This window comes from Scardinius erythrophthalmus (assembly GCF_964197995.2).
Source record: "Scardinius erythrophthalmus genome assembly, chromosome: 12".
NCBI classification, from domain to species: domain Eukaryota; kingdom Metazoa; phylum Chordata; class Actinopteri; order Cypriniformes; family Leuciscidae; genus Scardinius; species Scardinius erythrophthalmus.
This window is the reverse complement of record NC_138232.1, coordinates 38,001,232-38,017,626: the sequence shown is the minus strand read 5'-3', so window position 1 is coordinate 38,017,626 and position 16,395 is coordinate 38,001,232. Positions and strand designations below refer to the sequence as shown.

Genomic DNA, 16,395 nt, shown 5'->3' with positions numbered 1-16,395 from the left:
CATGCTTGTCAGACCTGACATAAGGAGGACTTTGTTGGGCATTTCATGCATGTGAAAGTCCTCTGAGCCCACCGAATGCATCAAGTTATCACATGACTGACTGAACTGAACTGAATCCATTTTCATTTCTGGTGAGCAACACTCAAATCCTCTTTCAACATGCAGTGCCAAGACTTGTTATAGCGCCCCTGGTGGTGTACATACATTTCTCCCATGTACACTCACACGTTCACAAAATATGAATTCTAAAACAGCACATAAGCAGTTAATAGCAAAGTTTTCGTTTATAGTAATATAACAATAAACACAATTCATTAAAAAATCGTGGGCTTTTTTTATTTACTTATCTATGAGGCAAAACTAAAAAGACTTCTTATAATGTGAACATGAAAACTCATTATGTTATTGTTCATATTTATATCTTACACTAGGTAAATTAACGGCGTCTACACAACATTAAAATGTAACATCGTCAGAAGTGTTAAATATAATGTCTCTGTCTCACTTATTCTTTACCTCATTTTCCCTTCAGGCAGTTCGTCGGGCAGCCTTACAGCGCTGAAGAGCACATTGTGCCGTTTGAAGGACCCTTTTCGGTTTCCGCCATCTCAGAGCTGGTGGTGAGTTACTGCCACGAACGAATAATAACGAAATAAATATGATATTTGTTTATATATATGCTTTAACTTTATCCAGAAACATTCATATGCTTTATACACAGGTGGCTTGCACATCAAGATGCAGATTTTCGTGAAAACCCTCACGGGGAAAACCATCACCCTCGAGGTGAGGCGCAGATGAGCCGCGCGAGACAGCTCGACACTTTATTATTTGATTTAATTTCAGCGTTTGACTACGTGAGGCCACGTTATTTTGCATTTTAGTAATCTTTAAATACAATAGTATATGATATGTAATGTAAAAACTTAAGCAAATGCATTTTTTTTTATTGTTTTACGGAAGCCCTAAAAAATGCTAATGCTATGTCATGTGGCACATTAGAGGAGACTGGAAACAAATGGAAAATGTGTCTACAACTTAATGTTTTAAGGAATTATTAATATATGCAATATTTCAATTCAGTTATGCATCTTTTTTAAACCACAATTGCCCCCCGATTTACAGCTATTAATTCTAACATTAATGTATGGGTAACGCTTTATAGGAAGGTTGACCAATACTTAGACTTTATTTCATTTATTTTAATGTTTGTGTGACCATTTACTTATGCATTAAGGTTAAAAGGTGTATCTGTAAACATTAATGCATTGTGAACGAACAAACATTTTAAACTAACATTTTCATGCCCTAACATTATATTGTCCATTGTTAATGTTTGTTAGTGATTTAACTAATGTTAACAAATGAGACCATATTGTAAAGCATTACCAATGTATGATAGGTGCCAAATGCAGTTTATGCATTGGTCTTTTTTTCTTTTCTTGCTTGCTTCAGGTAAAATGGGTATCAGTTTAAATTTTAAGATGTTAACTTTCAGCAGAAGAAAGAAAAGAAAAAACTAAAAATGTCAGACAAAATCAGTTTGTGATTTGAAAAAAGGTCTCCTTTTACATTTTAAATGATTTGAACAACTATTGCTTTAATGCACATTTTGGGCGAAAGATGACCAATCGTGGCGATTTCTGTGGTCATGTGAGAGCTGTTCAAAGATGGCCGTAGTAACAGTTTTGCGATCAATTTTCTGACAGTGTCAGAAAAATTTAGCATGATCATCTCAGTGTGTTTGCTACTCCTAGCCTGTAAACATGCAACATGAAATGGCGTATTGATCAATGTGACACTGTACTAAAACTATTCACTTCAAGCTCCATTTGCAAAATTGGCATGCCTCTCTTCCCTAGCCACGACCACGTTTATATTCTCCTCTTATATTACCTCCTTTTTTTCAGCGCACACATAAACCACAATTGCCAGTGCGATTCATCTAGCTCTATTTGTTTACCACTAGCACCTGCTTATGACGTTTTCTTTTATACAAACTTGTGCCGTAGCCTACGATTCAATAGGTGTCATCATCGTACGGTCTACATACATTTCGTACCCAAGTTTATTAGATCCCTGTTTGTACAGTGTGATTTGTAATGTAGAGAATAGCCGAAATCGCAGCAGGCATTAGTGCAGTTTACTGTTATGTAATCTCTATTGGCCTCAATGTTTTATAGGTTGAGCCCTCTGATACTATTGAAAATGTCAAGGCAAAGATTCAAGATAAGGAAGGTAAGTTGTGTGTGCAAATGCTGTGAAGTGAACTACAAACTAAAAGTAAGTGAAGACAAAAGACTGACTGCTAAATGTCTTGAATGCAGGAATCCCTCCTGATCAGCAGAGATTGATCTTTGCTGGGAAACAGCTGGAGGACGGACGCACCCTGTCTGACTACAACATTCAGAAGGTCAGTGAATAAACATCCAAGCTGAACGATCATTCAGATTTGAAGGTTCTTAATCTTCATCAAACTGCACCGCTCAGGTTTTCAAATAATGTAACACTAAAGCATCCAAATGAACATTGCGCTCGTTCATCCAGGAGTCCACTCTGCATCTCGTGCTGAGACTGCGTGGTGGTGCTAAGAAGAGGAAGAAGAAGTCCTACACCACTCCCAAGAAGAACAAGCACAAGAGAAAGAAGGTCAAGCTCGCTGTGCTTAAATATTACAAGGTAGGTCACCTGTCCGGCATGTGTTCTGTGCTCTGCTTTGGGAGTAGTCAGTTTGAACTCTAAGTTGTCTGTCTTGATCCTCAGGTTGATGAGAACGGCAAGATCCACCGTCTGCGCCGTGAGTGTCCCGCGGATGAGTGTGGAGCGGGGGTGTTCATGGCCAGCCACTTCGACCGTCATTACTGCGGGAAGTGCTGCCTTACTTACTGCTTCAACAAACCAGAGGACAAGTGAAGTACGGTCCTGACAATATGCCCTGTGTTACACAGGAGATTCTGTTCTGGAGTTTGTACTTTGTAAATAAAGTTGTGGCCTGCCACATTTAAAAATGGATCTCTTGTCTCCTTTTTTTACTTATTACACTGACATGAATAAATAGAACTTTGATTCTTGGTAACAGGACATGCAGACTACTTTAAAGTATAATTTAGAGGTTGTCTTTTTGCATTGTAATATTCAGTCCCACTTTATATTAGGAGTATTATTTACTAACAATTAAATTTGATACTATGCACGTATTGTGTACTTGATTTTACTTTGTACTTGCATATTTTAAGAATACCTATATGTAATTACAACTGTTATTAATTTCTGTAATTACACTTGACCACACCCTTAAATCTACCCATGCCACCAAACCTGTCCTTAACCATACCGGTCACCCACCTTAATAGCAGCAAAGATGTTTTGCAATAGAATATGAGCACAATAAATATTGTTTTTTGATGAAAGTACATAGTAGTTAAAGACACCTATTCACGTAATAGGAAGTGTGACCTAATATTCTTAACATTTAATGTGACTTGTGTACACTACAGGTCAGATGTTTTGAATATTAGGTTTTTATATATATATATATATATATATATATATATATATATATATACTTATGCGGAAGACTGGAGTAAGGATGCTGAAAATTCAGTTTTGCATCACAGAAATAAAATAAAGGTAAATATATAAAAAAATCCTTTAAAGGGGTGGTTGATTATGATTTCACTTTTCTAACTTTAGTTAGTGTGTTTAAAAGTGTTTGAGCATAAACAACATCTGCAAAGTTATGAAGTTCAAAGCAAAGGGAGATATTTGCTTTTAAAGAAATCACTTTTTAAGGACTACAACAAACTGACTACACGACATTCCTCCCGGGTTAGTGGCATCACTAACCCTAAAAATGTACATAAACCCCACCCCCGGGAACGCGATTTATAGATTATCATGACAGAATATGCTAATCAATGAAGATAACTACACATAAGATACATAAATTCATCAACTAACCATTCAGAAATGTCATGTTGCTTTTACATGTCACTTCTTCTTGAGTCTCTCCATTATTGTCTGACTCCGGTTTGAACATAAACTGACATTTCCAGTGCATGTCTGTGTGAGGTAAAAGGACACAAACTCTTGAAGCGCTGCCCTCTGTGCTGGTAGCAGCAGCTCATTTGCATTTAAAGGAACAGACACAAAAAACGATGCGTTTTTGCTCACCCTCAAAAAAGTGACAACTTTAACATGCTATATAAAAATGACTCTGGGGACATCGAAGACTTAATTTACATCTCTTGTGAAAAGGGCATTATTCCACCCCTTTAAATTGTAATTTTTCACAATATTACCGTTTTTGACCAGTATTGAATGTATATATTATATATATATATATATATATATTTCCATCTTGATTTGATCCTTTAAGTGGGTTAAAGTACTGTTTAATATATTATGAAAGCTCTATTGTGAGATAAAGGTTGAAATATTTACTTTGTAAAAAAAAAGCCATCATGAAAATCATACCTTTCAAAGAACAAATTTTGAAAACATGACTCTTCCTCATTTTTTATTTACATTATAAAACACATTATGTACACTTAGTTCAGTCCTTATATGGAGAGTCAAAATGAAGTCAATCAAATTTTCCTGTTTTTTTTTATTATCTGTTGGTGAAGGTGTAGGATTGCTATAGCAAATGTAGTTACAGCTTTTGCATGCGCATGTATACAGTACAGTATACTGATGCACCAATCACAGTCCCTTAAAATCCTGGATCCCAAGATATTTTCTGTTTCAACTCGGATTCGCTGTAACAAACTATTTCATCCCCAGGTTTGTATTGTAGCTCCTCATTATCTAAAGAAAGGCCACAATCCATGCCCGTCTTCACTGTCTGAACATCATCCTTCAGATGTTTCATTGTTGTCAGGGATCCTGAAGGAGGAAACAAATGCATGGAGAAATCAATTCAAACAGCACGCATTTAACATGCCATAATCATGGCGTTTATCAGTACTCATGCATTGGTTTACCTTCCCAGAGAATCTCTCTCCCTCGAATAAGTCTAAATTTCATCTTTTTGTCCAGAAGGCCCTTCTGAACTCTACAGCCAGCCACTGAGATCTTCTTTTTCCCGACCGTCACGTCAAACGTGGCCAGAACTGAGGCCTCGCCTGAAGCGTGAGGGGAAAAGAAACATTCAAGGACAAGAAAGACAAATAACCTCTTATTTTTAATATACAAAGCACTAGTTTGTTTTAGTCAATGACTTATCAGCAGGACTTTGACATTCACATCACAGAAATGTTTTTGACTAATTGATCATGCTTTCAGTTATCAATGTGTCTGTGGCACTTGCATCTTCATTTAACACATTTTCTCATTTTACAGGTCAAAATCAGTGCAAGAAAGATTATATCTTAGTAGATTAGTAGATTATATCGGAGCCTGATATCTGAATGTTGGCAGTCATTTCATGAACTAAAGAATGAACCCTTAACCTTCTGGTTGTGTTCCGGTCATTTTGACCCGAGATAAGATTTTCTTTTTACCGAAAATGCTAGTTAATGTTATCTCATTGGACTAAAACTTACTGACACCGGGTAAAAGAATGCAACAGTCGGGTGCCAGAAGTAAAAACAATTTCTCCATAAGGAAACTGATTTTTAACAATAACTTACAATCCTTTAAAGACAGACCTGCTGTGAGCTTCGAGGTTGTTAATTTGCTTCTGTTTGAAGCCATTAGCCCGCATCATTTAAAAACTTTTTTCAAAATAATCGTGGTTAACAGCATAATTCGTGGTGAAAAACTACATTAACCATGATGCTGTACAGAAATTTCCACCAATCAAAGAGCAAAATGCGCCAAAAGAGTTTGTAAATGTTATGATTCACCTCGTGGCTGGTTGGCTTGAATCATGGCTTATAATGGTTTAACAAAGACATGTTTTGTATTCTGAGCTTATGTGCCTTCGTTTGTATTTTTTGATGTGAATAAGCTTGAGTGATTTTTTTTACTCAAACACTGAGGTGCATAAGCTCAGAGCATATGCTCAATCATTTCAAAAAGGAAGTACAAAACATGTCTCAACTGAAAGCAAACAAGTTGACAAAAATATTAAATCCAGTATTTGGTGATAATAATATCATAATGAGAGATTGACAAGCAATTTAAAAGGCCGGTCATTTCTGACCCGGTACATCAAATTATGTAAATGATTTCCAGCACATGATGTTAATAGATCAAAGTTCAATGTTAAAATCAACGTGTGATATTAAAGTTCAACTCACCAATGATATTTTCTTCTGTGGTTGGGGACAGTTTGCTGCTCAAGTCGTCTTTGAGTTCGTCTATGAGTTTGTAGATGACTCTGTGTAATCGTAAGGGAATGTCCTTCTTAGCAGCCATTTGCTGAATCGATTTATTTGCATCAACATTGAACCCATATATGATACCTGACCAATGATGGAGAAAAAGAGAGAATACAAGAAAATGACCAAGTCTAACATTTTAACAAGGCAAACAAATAATGACAACAGTAGCAGTCAATTCAAGGGCTCTAAATGAGTCTCAACCTTTTAGACTTCAAAGCTCACCAGTGTTGTATATGTGAACTAATACATATATATACACATACATACACACACACACACACACATATATATATATATATATCCGGTGTGCATTAACTCGTTAATTTTATATCATATATATATATATATATATATATATATATATATATACACACACACACACACATAAATATACACACACACACACACACACACACACACACACACACACACACACACACACACACACACACACACACACACACACATATATATATATATATAAAATTAACGAGTTAATGCACACCGCCAACTTGCCTACCTGAGAACGTCTCTGCCAAGGTGATGTCTTTTTCTGAGATGTCGCCCACACCAAAATGTACCACATCCAACTGACACTGGTCACCAGCATCATAACTTTCCAGAATGTTCAAAATAGCCTCCACTGAGCCGTCAACATCACCTAAATAATCAGACGAGTGCAGCCGGTCACAATATATTCTTAGCATTCTGAATAAAATAATACAGGGAGGAACTTCATTTTGTCCATCATGATATAATATTACTGGTAAGTCACAGTGAAATAGAAAGTAACACTTTATTTTAATGGTCCACATTAGACATTCTACTAACTATAAGTAACTTTGCAACTACATGTAAGCTCTCATTAGAGTATTAGTAGACTGTTTGGTTAGGGTTAGTAGAATAAGTTGACATGTAGTTGCGAAGTTACTTATAGTTAGTAAAATCATGTCTAATCAAAAAGTGTTAGCATATTTTTTTATAAAAATGTTTCAGTAAAACAACATATGACCGTCTTCTCCAATCATTTAATCTGCTTAAACCCTGCTACGTTATTACAATCAACCTCAAGTTTACATTCTGATCTGCCTCTATCCAAACAATGGACTGAATAATGGATCGAATTCAATAATCCGTTTCACTCGGATGTACTGCACACTATTGAAGATTTATATATATATATTTCACTTGCGCTTATTGTCAACAGCCCTGTTGAAATGAAGGACCATCATCTCACCTTTGATGATCACGGGCAGCGTGAGTTCCTCCATGTCAGTTTTCTCACTGGCCCGGTGGATGAGTTTGTGTTTGTTGGCCCGGTACATGGCCGCCCTCCTCTGTCTCCAGGAGAGATGGGCCATGCTTTCCCGCTCTCTCTTGTAGCTGTCGTCATGCTGCTTCTGCTTGGCTTCGATGACCTGCTGCTCTTCTTTCAGCTTGTCCTGCTCTTCCATGTAGCTGCGCCACTCCACCACCTCACGGGCCCTTTGCTAAGAGGAAAAACCATGTGAACTACGCCAGTGTGGAGGTAAGCCAGTCATCACATCTATCATTTACAATACCAGTCAAAAGTGTGCAATCATTAAGATCTTTTAAATGTTTTTGAAAGGAGACTCTTAAGGTCACCAAGGCTGTATTTATTAGATTAAAAATACAGTAAAACTGTAATATTGTGAAATTTTAATCAACTGTTTTCTATTTTAAAATGTAATTTATTCCTGTGATGGCAAAGCTTAATTATTTAGCATCATTACTCCAGTCTTCAGTGTCACATGATCCTTCAAAAATCATTCTAATATGCTGATTAGCTGCTCAAGAAGCAATATTATCAATGTTGAAAACAATCGCGCTGCTTAATATGATGATGATACACTATGATACACTACCATTCAGAAGTTTAGAGTAAGTAAAATAAAAAAGAAAAAGAAATACTTTTATTCAGAAATAATGCATTAAAATGATTAAAAGTGACAGTAAAGGCATTTATAACGATACAAAAGATTTCTATTTCATATAAATGCTGTTCTTTTGAACTTTCTATTCATCAAATAATCCTCAAAATAAACTGTTTTCAACTGATAATAATATGATTTTTTTCTTGAGCAGCAAATCAGCATATTAGAATGATTTTTAAAGGATCATGTGACTGGAGTAATGATGAAAACATTCAAATAGAAAACCGTTCTTTTAAATTGTAATAATATTTTACAATAATACTGTTTACTGTATTTTCGATCAAACAAATGTAAATATGGTTAGCATAAGAGACTTTTTTACCAATACATGATTAAAAAATCGTAATCATTCCAAACTTTTGACCAGTAGTGTATAAAAAAATGCTACAAAAGTGTAGAATATGGCTCTTTAAAAACACAAGCTTAAGGATACCTCTGACTCCACCTCCAGGATCTCCTCACCAGCAGAGGGAAGATCTTTCCAACCCACGATCTCCACAGCGATGCTGGGCCCGGCCTCACTCACAGCCTGATCGTGTTCATCAAACATGAAGCGCACTTTAGCCCAGCACTTTCCTGCCACCAGCGTACAGCCCTTCCTCAGAGTGCCACGCTGGATGATGGCCGTGGTAACAGGCCTGTGAAACGCAACAGCTGATGTGACTCATGCCTTGATGGCACTGACATGAGTGTAGTTCTTATTAATCTCTGACGCTGTGAGGACAGGTCTTGTTTACACTCACCCTTTGCCTCTGTCTGTGCGGCTCTCGATGACCGTCCCTTCTACCAGGCCTGTGGGGTCACCCTTCAGCTCCAGGACCTCTGCCAGTGCCACCGTGGCTTCGGCCAGCTCTAACAGATTGTCTCCCTGCAGAGAAATTACACTAAATGCTGCCATGTTCACATATAATAATTCCAATATCATGTGATGAGGTACTACCGTCACACAACTACATATGGATTGGAGAGTGAGCAAAATAAACCCTGACAAACCCCCGAACACCCCGAAAATATTTAGACACCTAAGCCACGGCAAAAAAAGTATAAATGTTATTGCATTAGACGCTAAAATATATCAAAAGTGGCATTTATTAAAAAAAAATTATAATACAGCCCAATTTTCATACTAGATGTTTTTTACAAAAATAAGTTTCTTGGGTTTTACATGATAAAAAAAATGTATACTGTTCAAAATGAAGACAAATGTTTGGACACTTTCTGGTTGTCACATGCTATAGAACAACTACACCTGTGGTAACTCTACTAGAACTAACTTCATACATTTACAAACAATCACCTTGACAGTGTTAACCGTTACAGCAAAAATGGCTCAAAAAGGTGAAATGATTTCTGAGAAAAGCTCATACAGCATTTGCTTAAGATGCTGCTAGGTTTGATATTTTACTATTATGTGACATTTTATCCAGTGACATTAAATATTTTTAAAGGCCCACTGAAGTGCCTTGAAACACGCCAGCGCTATTCAATGTGTTGACGTAATTTCTGAAACAGGAAGAGAGGGCGGGACATGTCAAATAGCTCCTCCCCCTTCTAAAAACAGTCAATAGCGTTTAGTTTATATCACAGCTCGTTCAGAGCCGCTGAGCTCGGTAAAGCCACAGTTTCCTCCTAATCTCTAACCATTTCTCCTCTAATCTCTTTCATATCGCTTTAAAATACAGCATTCTGTGGAGAATGGCTCCGTGGTCTGCGTCGACTCGCGCATATGATCCACTCTGTGCTGTCATGTCTCTGGACCGGAGCAGACTGTGTGCGTGCTGTGGCGGCTCACGTGACACTAACGTGAAACCAGACTTCATTCTCCCCAATGGAAAACATATTTACACATTCCCTATTTATTGCACTGTGTGTTATGTAGATGTAGTACATGTGTAAACAAATGACCGCCGCAGCTTTAGCATCCTTTTATAATGTAGGGGGCGGAGCTTCAGATTCTAGAGAGCATTTGATTGGACAGAAAATCTGATGAGAAGCTGAAGTGCAGAATGATGTCATCAAAATCATTGATCCATATTGGCGGAAGTGAGAGACTGTGCTTATATCTATATAAATGCGTATTTTGTCATTGTTTTGGAGCCCACTAGCTTATAGATAACAGTAAGGCTAACATGTTCATACTAAAAACCAAAAAACTTCCATTTTGAATTCATGGGGACTTTAAGGGTGGCATAAGAGAAGATCAAATATAAAGCAGGACCACTGTACCTTTAATGCGGACACATGGATGGCCTGTATTTCCCCACCAAACTCCTCACAGACTACATCATGTCCTACAAGCTCCTCTTTCACACGGTGGGGGTCAGCCTGAGGTTTATCACATTTATTCACAGCGACAACGATCGGCACTGCAGATAAAAACACACATTGAATCTTCATACACTCAATAAACAAAACAAGTCCAGCTGGATCTCAAAATGTATTTTATATATATAAAATAATGTACAGCTAGTCCAAAATTAATAAATGAATGAATATAAATATATAATTTTAATTGCGGCTACCTTTGGCTTTTTTTGCATGCTGTATGGACTCAATTGTCTGTTTCATCACACCGTCATCGGCTGCCACCACCAGGATGACGATGTCAGTGACCATGGCTCCACGCGCCCGCATGGCAGAAAACGCTGCATGACCAGGTGTGTCCAGAAAAGTGATCTTTTCACCCGAGGGCAGCTGAACTGAACAGGACACAGACTCATTTTATCACAAGTCCTTTACTTGGTAGTACAGAGGATGCCAAACATGACATTTGTCTGAAGGAAAGTACATACTGTAATCTTGGGAAAGAATCGCTTGTTTTCAAAGGAAATCTGCATTTCATCTTTAAGTTTAACCCTCAGAGACCCAAGCATTAATATTCATGATCATTCATGATTCATTATTTTTTTACATCCTTAAAGTCACCATGAATCAAAAATTTACCATTCTTATTTTTTAGCCTAAATTCAATCTGTTTATCATATAAAGCGATCAAGTCTCTTCAGAAAATTTGGGCAAAACCAAAATTCATATGGAGTAGTTTTACGTTCTCTTTATGAACTTTTAGAAGCGTCAAAGTGGTAGTTGTGTAGCTGTCAATAAAGGGACAGAAATCTTTCAGATTTCATCAAAAAGATCTTCATTTGTGTTCTGAAGATGAACTAAAGTCTTATGGGTTTTGAACGACATGAGGGGGAGTAATTAATGACAGAATTTTTGGGTGAACTATCCCTTTAAGCCTTTTCCCATCACTAAATACTTAGTCAAATACTTACTTTGTGAATAGATAATTTGTTTGTGTGACTTTAGCAAGCTGTGGCAGTTAATGTTCAATTCTTTCCCCACCAAAACTGTTGTGACAAAATTCAGTGTCAACTTATTTTTCACCCATATTTAGTGTAAACAAGGTATTATTTAATTGCTTTATACAAACATTGCAATTTTGCAACACAGGGTTTCTGAGAATAATCAGAAAATGTTAAATGGCAGTGATATGTCGTTGAGTTCAGTACCCCGGAACGCTCCGATGTGTTGCGTGATTCCTCCCGCCTCCTGAGCAGCGATCTGACTCTTCCTCAGGCTGTCCAGAAGGGTGGTCTTTCCATGGTCTACATGACCCATGATGGTCACCACTGGAGCTCGAGGGACTAACTGAGCGGGATCTGGGGGAGGCCTGACAATTCAAACAGGTTTTTAGGAATTTATGTAAATTATACTTGTAGAAAATTATACAAAAGTCAGACAGCTGTATTATTAAAACCATCCTCACGTTTTCTGGATATCTTTGTTTTCTCTGACTTTGGTTTCAACCAGTTTGGCCCATTTGTGTTTCATTCCCGATCTCTTTACTGCCTCTTTTATCCATTTCTCCTCCAGTAGTGTGTCGGGCTCCAACTCGTCCAGATCGACTTCAGTGTTGAGCAGGGCTTCATAGACGTGATCTAAAGAGGAGGAACAATACAGATATAACCTCTGTGATCACCATTTGGGGACATTCAGAAAAAGAAATGAAATTGCACTAAATTGATCAAAAGTCTCAGTAAAGACTTTTACAATGTTACAAAAGATTTTTTTTCTTTTTTTTTCATTTTACGTTCTATTCATCTGAAAGTATTAAGCAGCACAACTGTTTTCAACATTGGTAATAATAATTTTAAAAAATATTGAGCAGCAAATCAGCATTTTAGAATGATTTCTGAAGGATCATGTGACACTGAAGACTGGAGTAATGATGCTGAAAATTCAGCTTAGCCATCATAGGAATAGATAACATTTTTAAATATATTCAAATAGAAAACAGTTATTTTAAATGGTAATTTTTTTATTTAAATAAATGCAGCCTTGGTAATTATTCCAAACCTTTGACCTCCAGTGTATTAAAAAAGAAAGCAGTTCTTAAAAATTGTAATAATATTTCACAAGATCACTGTTTTTTGTGTATTTTTGCATTTTTGTATGTGAGCATAAGAGACTTCTTTTTTAAAAACATGTTGTCATGATGTATATATATATATACAGCTTGAAGAGACAGAAACTGGATCATAAGCTTATGTGATTTAGATCAACACTCACCAATGTCTTTATTCATGGCCTTGGCGAGTTCAGCCACAGTCATCCTCTGTTTGATCTCCACCTCCTGCTTCTGTTGTTTCTCTGGCTTCACTTGTTTCGATTTGAACTTCTCACCTTTGAATTGGCCCTTATTCTACAGTAAAACAAACGCAACATGTTCTGCTCACCACACGCACACAAGGCATCCAAACAATCTGCTTTGTGCTGTAATCTGGAATCTTGAATTAATCTTGTGATCTGCATGGGACTGCTGTGACCCTTCTGATAAGCATTAGTGAAGGGTTCAACATTTTGAGGCTGACCTGTTTTGCAGCCAGGTGTCGGACCTGAAGACAGGTGGACGACGGGGGTCCAGGGACCCAGGCAGGGGGAAGATGTGGGCTCCCATGATGCCAACAGGACAAAGCAGTCCTGCCAATCAAGCCTGCTATCCGCTTCATTGCAGATTTTCTAATAAAAATAAAAAAAGCTTTGCAGTTCATATTCGAGCAATGAATATGAAAATATAGCATTGATCCAGGACAATGTCAGTACAATGACTACAATTAACAATTGCACTATATCTTAGAAGCACTCAAAACACTTTTAAAATGATGAGAGGTATCATGAATAGCAGTATTAGTTAAATAACTTGTAATAACATGCAAATGTTATGATTAAACAAGTTAATCTAATACTAAAGTTGATCACTCACTTTGTACTTTGATACCATGGTTCATAGATGCTATAATACCATCAAAGTAGGATAAATGCAATGGTACTTAATGATTACTATATTTATTTGTCATTGTATTTACATAGTACACGAGCCAAATTAAAGAACACCATATTGTATTACCATGGTACATGACAAATATGTTCAAATAAAATGGCATTACCATGAAAAATGTCATCATCATCACCATCTTCTTCATAAAAACATTATAATACCAAGGTAGTTGCTGTATCTTTCCATATATCTATAATGCTGACATTATATTACAGTAGCTCAAGGCAGATTACCAAATTATTTTCCTGCATGTGAGAAACTACTTACAAAAACTTACTAAACAAGAGAAAACACACTCACCGCTGAATTCATTCAGTATACAGACTTGAAAGCAGAGACGAGAAGATAAAATCAGTTTAAGCAAATATCTCAAGTCAGATGTCATTTCTGCTGTATGGGCGCCGCCATGACAGTGTATCCCACAATGTATTGCGCAGACTGCAGTTCACACACACACAAAAACACGCGGTGGCGACAAAATCCACCGAGTCCATGGAGCTCCAAAAACAGTCATATAGAAATAGAATAACCGTAAAATTATCTGTAATCGTGAATTAAACGCTCAGAAACATTTGTAATAAAACGTGTAATACCCAACACAGTATATTTTTTAACATAATTTTTATACTTCATATCTTCTCTATTGTGTACATGTAGGCTACATCTTATTTATCTTGTAGCCTATTTATATGCGTTTTTCATTTATTTATAAAAGGTTTTTCTGTGTACTGGACGCTTCACCAAGACAGTTATCTTCTGCATTAGCATATAGCTATCAATCTCATTCTGATTCTGAAACCATTGTATACTTTTTCCCCCTTCTTATTTTATTAAACTTGTTTAATTATTTGAAAATGTGTGTAAATATGTATCTATTTTAATGTTACCAATGCTTTGGCAATGCAAAACCTTCAACCATGCCAAAAATGCTACTTGAATCTCGAACAAGCTACTTGTTACTTTTCTCAGCGCTGCTCCGGACGAACCAATCACAGTCTTGCGAGATTAATGTTTGTTTGTTTCTACTCGGTGGATTTCCATTTGTACTTCAGATACAATCAAAATGTGTCCAATATACTGACATTTAAATTAGGTTTTCTGAACCACCAAACGCCCCTAAAACCACATTTTGTCTTGCAGTAAAGTTGTTTTTTATTTAATCAAAAAATCATACAATTTTTATTTGTTTCAAATCACTTCTGCTAACAAATGCAGGAAACATAAGCACAAAGCACCACAATATGAGCAAACAAAACTGAAGTTTTCATAATTTAGAAGGAAAACGTGATACAATTAGATAAAAAGCAAGACACACAGGTAGCCTACTCTTGAGATATTTACTGGTTTTAACAAATACTAGGTGCATTTATGCTAAAAATAAACAACAAAGCACAGACACACTATTCTGCAGGATAGGAAAAATGACTGTAATATACAGTAGTCAGAACAAATGAGCCACAGCAGTTTTGATGCTACATGCACAGAGGGACTCTTTTGTTTTGTTTTTTATTTTACTTTCATGCAATTTGTAATTTGAAAAAAAGTGAACATAGAATAATTTAACACATGAAATGCAAACAATACAAAATACATTTAAAAAAGAAAGAAAAAAATAGATACAAAATAAGGAAGGAAAAAAATAAATAGGCCTAAGTGTCAACCAAACCAAGACAAACTAAGAGTCGTAGTTAAGGATTGTTCAAAGAAAAGGATTGTTTGGATTGTCACATTTCCGGGTTTCTCAGAAGCGGTCAGAAGTGGTCATAGTTGGGTAAACTTCTATAGCTGTGAATGAGAGACTACATTACACATATTTTTTGTGTTCCCATTTGCTCAAATGGCAAAAGAAAAACTCTATTATAGTGTTTTCACAAAAAATAGAGGGAGATTGATAACGGAGATCAGAAGAGAGAATGATGTAATTTTTACCATCACTCCCAAAGCCGCTGCATTAGAAACACCCTCACAGCAGCATTAACTAGTTTCTAGTAATTTGAAGCAAAGGTACAGTAGCACCTCACTGCAGTACACGAGATCCAGGGGGCGGAGTTGGATCCAGATCTAAGGGGTGGAGATTGGTAGGTTTAGGGGTGGGTTTAGGGATCAGGGGGTGGAGATGGGTAGGTTTAGGTATATGTAAGGTGGGATCCAGATATGTAAGGTTGGATCCAGATCCAACTCCTCCCCCTGGATTTCGTGTTAAGGTAATATAATACAAACTATAGTGTTATAAATGTACATAAACCAAGATATGGTGCAAAAAAGTCTCCATATAAGTTCTTGTTTTTAATATTTATAAGCAATATCACATAAGCAAGAGTCATTTTTTGTTACTGAATGAATCAGCTGTTTTGAACGAATTGTTTGAATGATTCAATGACTAACTAGTTAAGACAATGGTTTGCCGCCACCTACTGGCTGAGGGACTGAGGGAAAACGATTGAATGCTGTTTTTGTTTTCAGTCATGATTGTAACAATAGTTTTGGTTAAATAGACAGAATGCCTTTATAAACCGACTATTAAGAGAGAAATATGAGTTAACATTGTAAATATAACAGATATACAGTAATTGAGGTCGCATTGCAAACAATGTTTTTGCAAATCTGGGGGTGGGGGCCACGACTGTTTCTTTCAAACAGGCCTCTGAATTGCAAAGGCTGCCTCTGTCCATAATGTTTTGAAATTGATAAAATGGAATGTTTCCTTAAAGTTCACAAAACTTTTTTTTTTTTTTACATTCAAAAATGACGTTTTCAAAAACGTTCAGGC

At 36.6% G+C, this 16,395-nt stretch overlaps 2 protein-coding genes across 2 annotated transcripts; one reads left to right on the top strand and one right to left on the bottom strand.

Annotated features, from left to right (window-relative positions):
- Positions 1-514: 514 nt before the first annotated feature.
- rps27a (ribosomal protein S27a) lies at positions 515-3,012 on the top strand. Its single transcript, XM_081381022.1, has 6 exons — positions 515-620; positions 722-786; positions 2,184-2,238; positions 2,328-2,413; positions 2,548-2,679; positions 2,764-3,012. The coding sequence occupies exons 2-6, from the start codon at positions 739-741 to the stop codon at positions 2,911-2,913; spliced, it is 471 nt and encodes a 156-aa protein (XP_081237148.1). The 5' UTR covers positions 515-620; positions 722-738; the 3' UTR covers positions 2,914-3,012.
- A 1,483-nt stretch (positions 3,013-4,495) lies between these two features.
- mtif2 (mitochondrial translational initiation factor 2) lies at positions 4,496-14,117 on the bottom strand. Its single transcript, XM_081380443.1, has 14 exons — positions 13,926-14,117; positions 13,159-13,306; positions 12,857-12,989; positions 12,054-12,225; positions 11,797-11,957; positions 10,807-10,983; positions 10,511-10,650; positions 9,028-9,152; positions 8,718-8,922; positions 7,567-7,819; positions 6,850-6,990; positions 6,246-6,410; positions 4,986-5,126; positions 4,496-4,887 (listed from the first exon to the last, which is right to left on the bottom strand). The coding sequence occupies exons 2-14, from the start codon at positions 13,294-13,296 to the stop codon at positions 4,715-4,717; spliced, it is 2,124 nt and encodes a 707-aa protein (XP_081236569.1). The 5' UTR covers positions 13,297-13,306; positions 13,926-14,117; the 3' UTR covers positions 4,496-4,714.
- Positions 14,118-16,395: the final 2,278 nt, after the last annotated feature.

Excerpts from the sequence above, each read along its gene's own strand:
- rps27a (XM_081381022.1), top strand. The coding sequence starts at position 739 with ATGCAGATTTTCGTGAAAACCCTCACGGGGAAAACCATCACCCTCGAG. Across the intron at positions 2,239-2,327 it reads AAAGATTCAAGATAAGGAAG|GAATCCCTCCTGATCAGCAG; the intron begins GTAAGTTGTGTG and ends TCTTGAATGCAG. Across the intron at positions 2,414-2,547 it reads CTGACTACAACATTCAGAAG|GAGTCCACTCTGCATCTCGT; the intron begins GTCAGTGAATAA and ends TCGTTCATCCAG.
- mtif2 (XM_081380443.1), bottom strand. The coding sequence starts at position 13,296 with ATGAAGCGGATAGCAGGCTTGATTGGCAGGACTGCTTTGTCCTGTTGG. Across the intron at positions 12,226-12,856 it reads GGCCATGAATAAAGACATTG|ATCACGTCTATGAAGCCCTG; the intron begins GTGAGTGTTGAT and ends CCTCCTCTTTAG. Across the intron at positions 7,820-8,717 it reads TCCTGGAGGTGGAGTCAGAG|CAAAGGGCCCGTGAGGTGGT; the intron begins GTATCCTTAAGC and ends TTTTCCTCTTAG.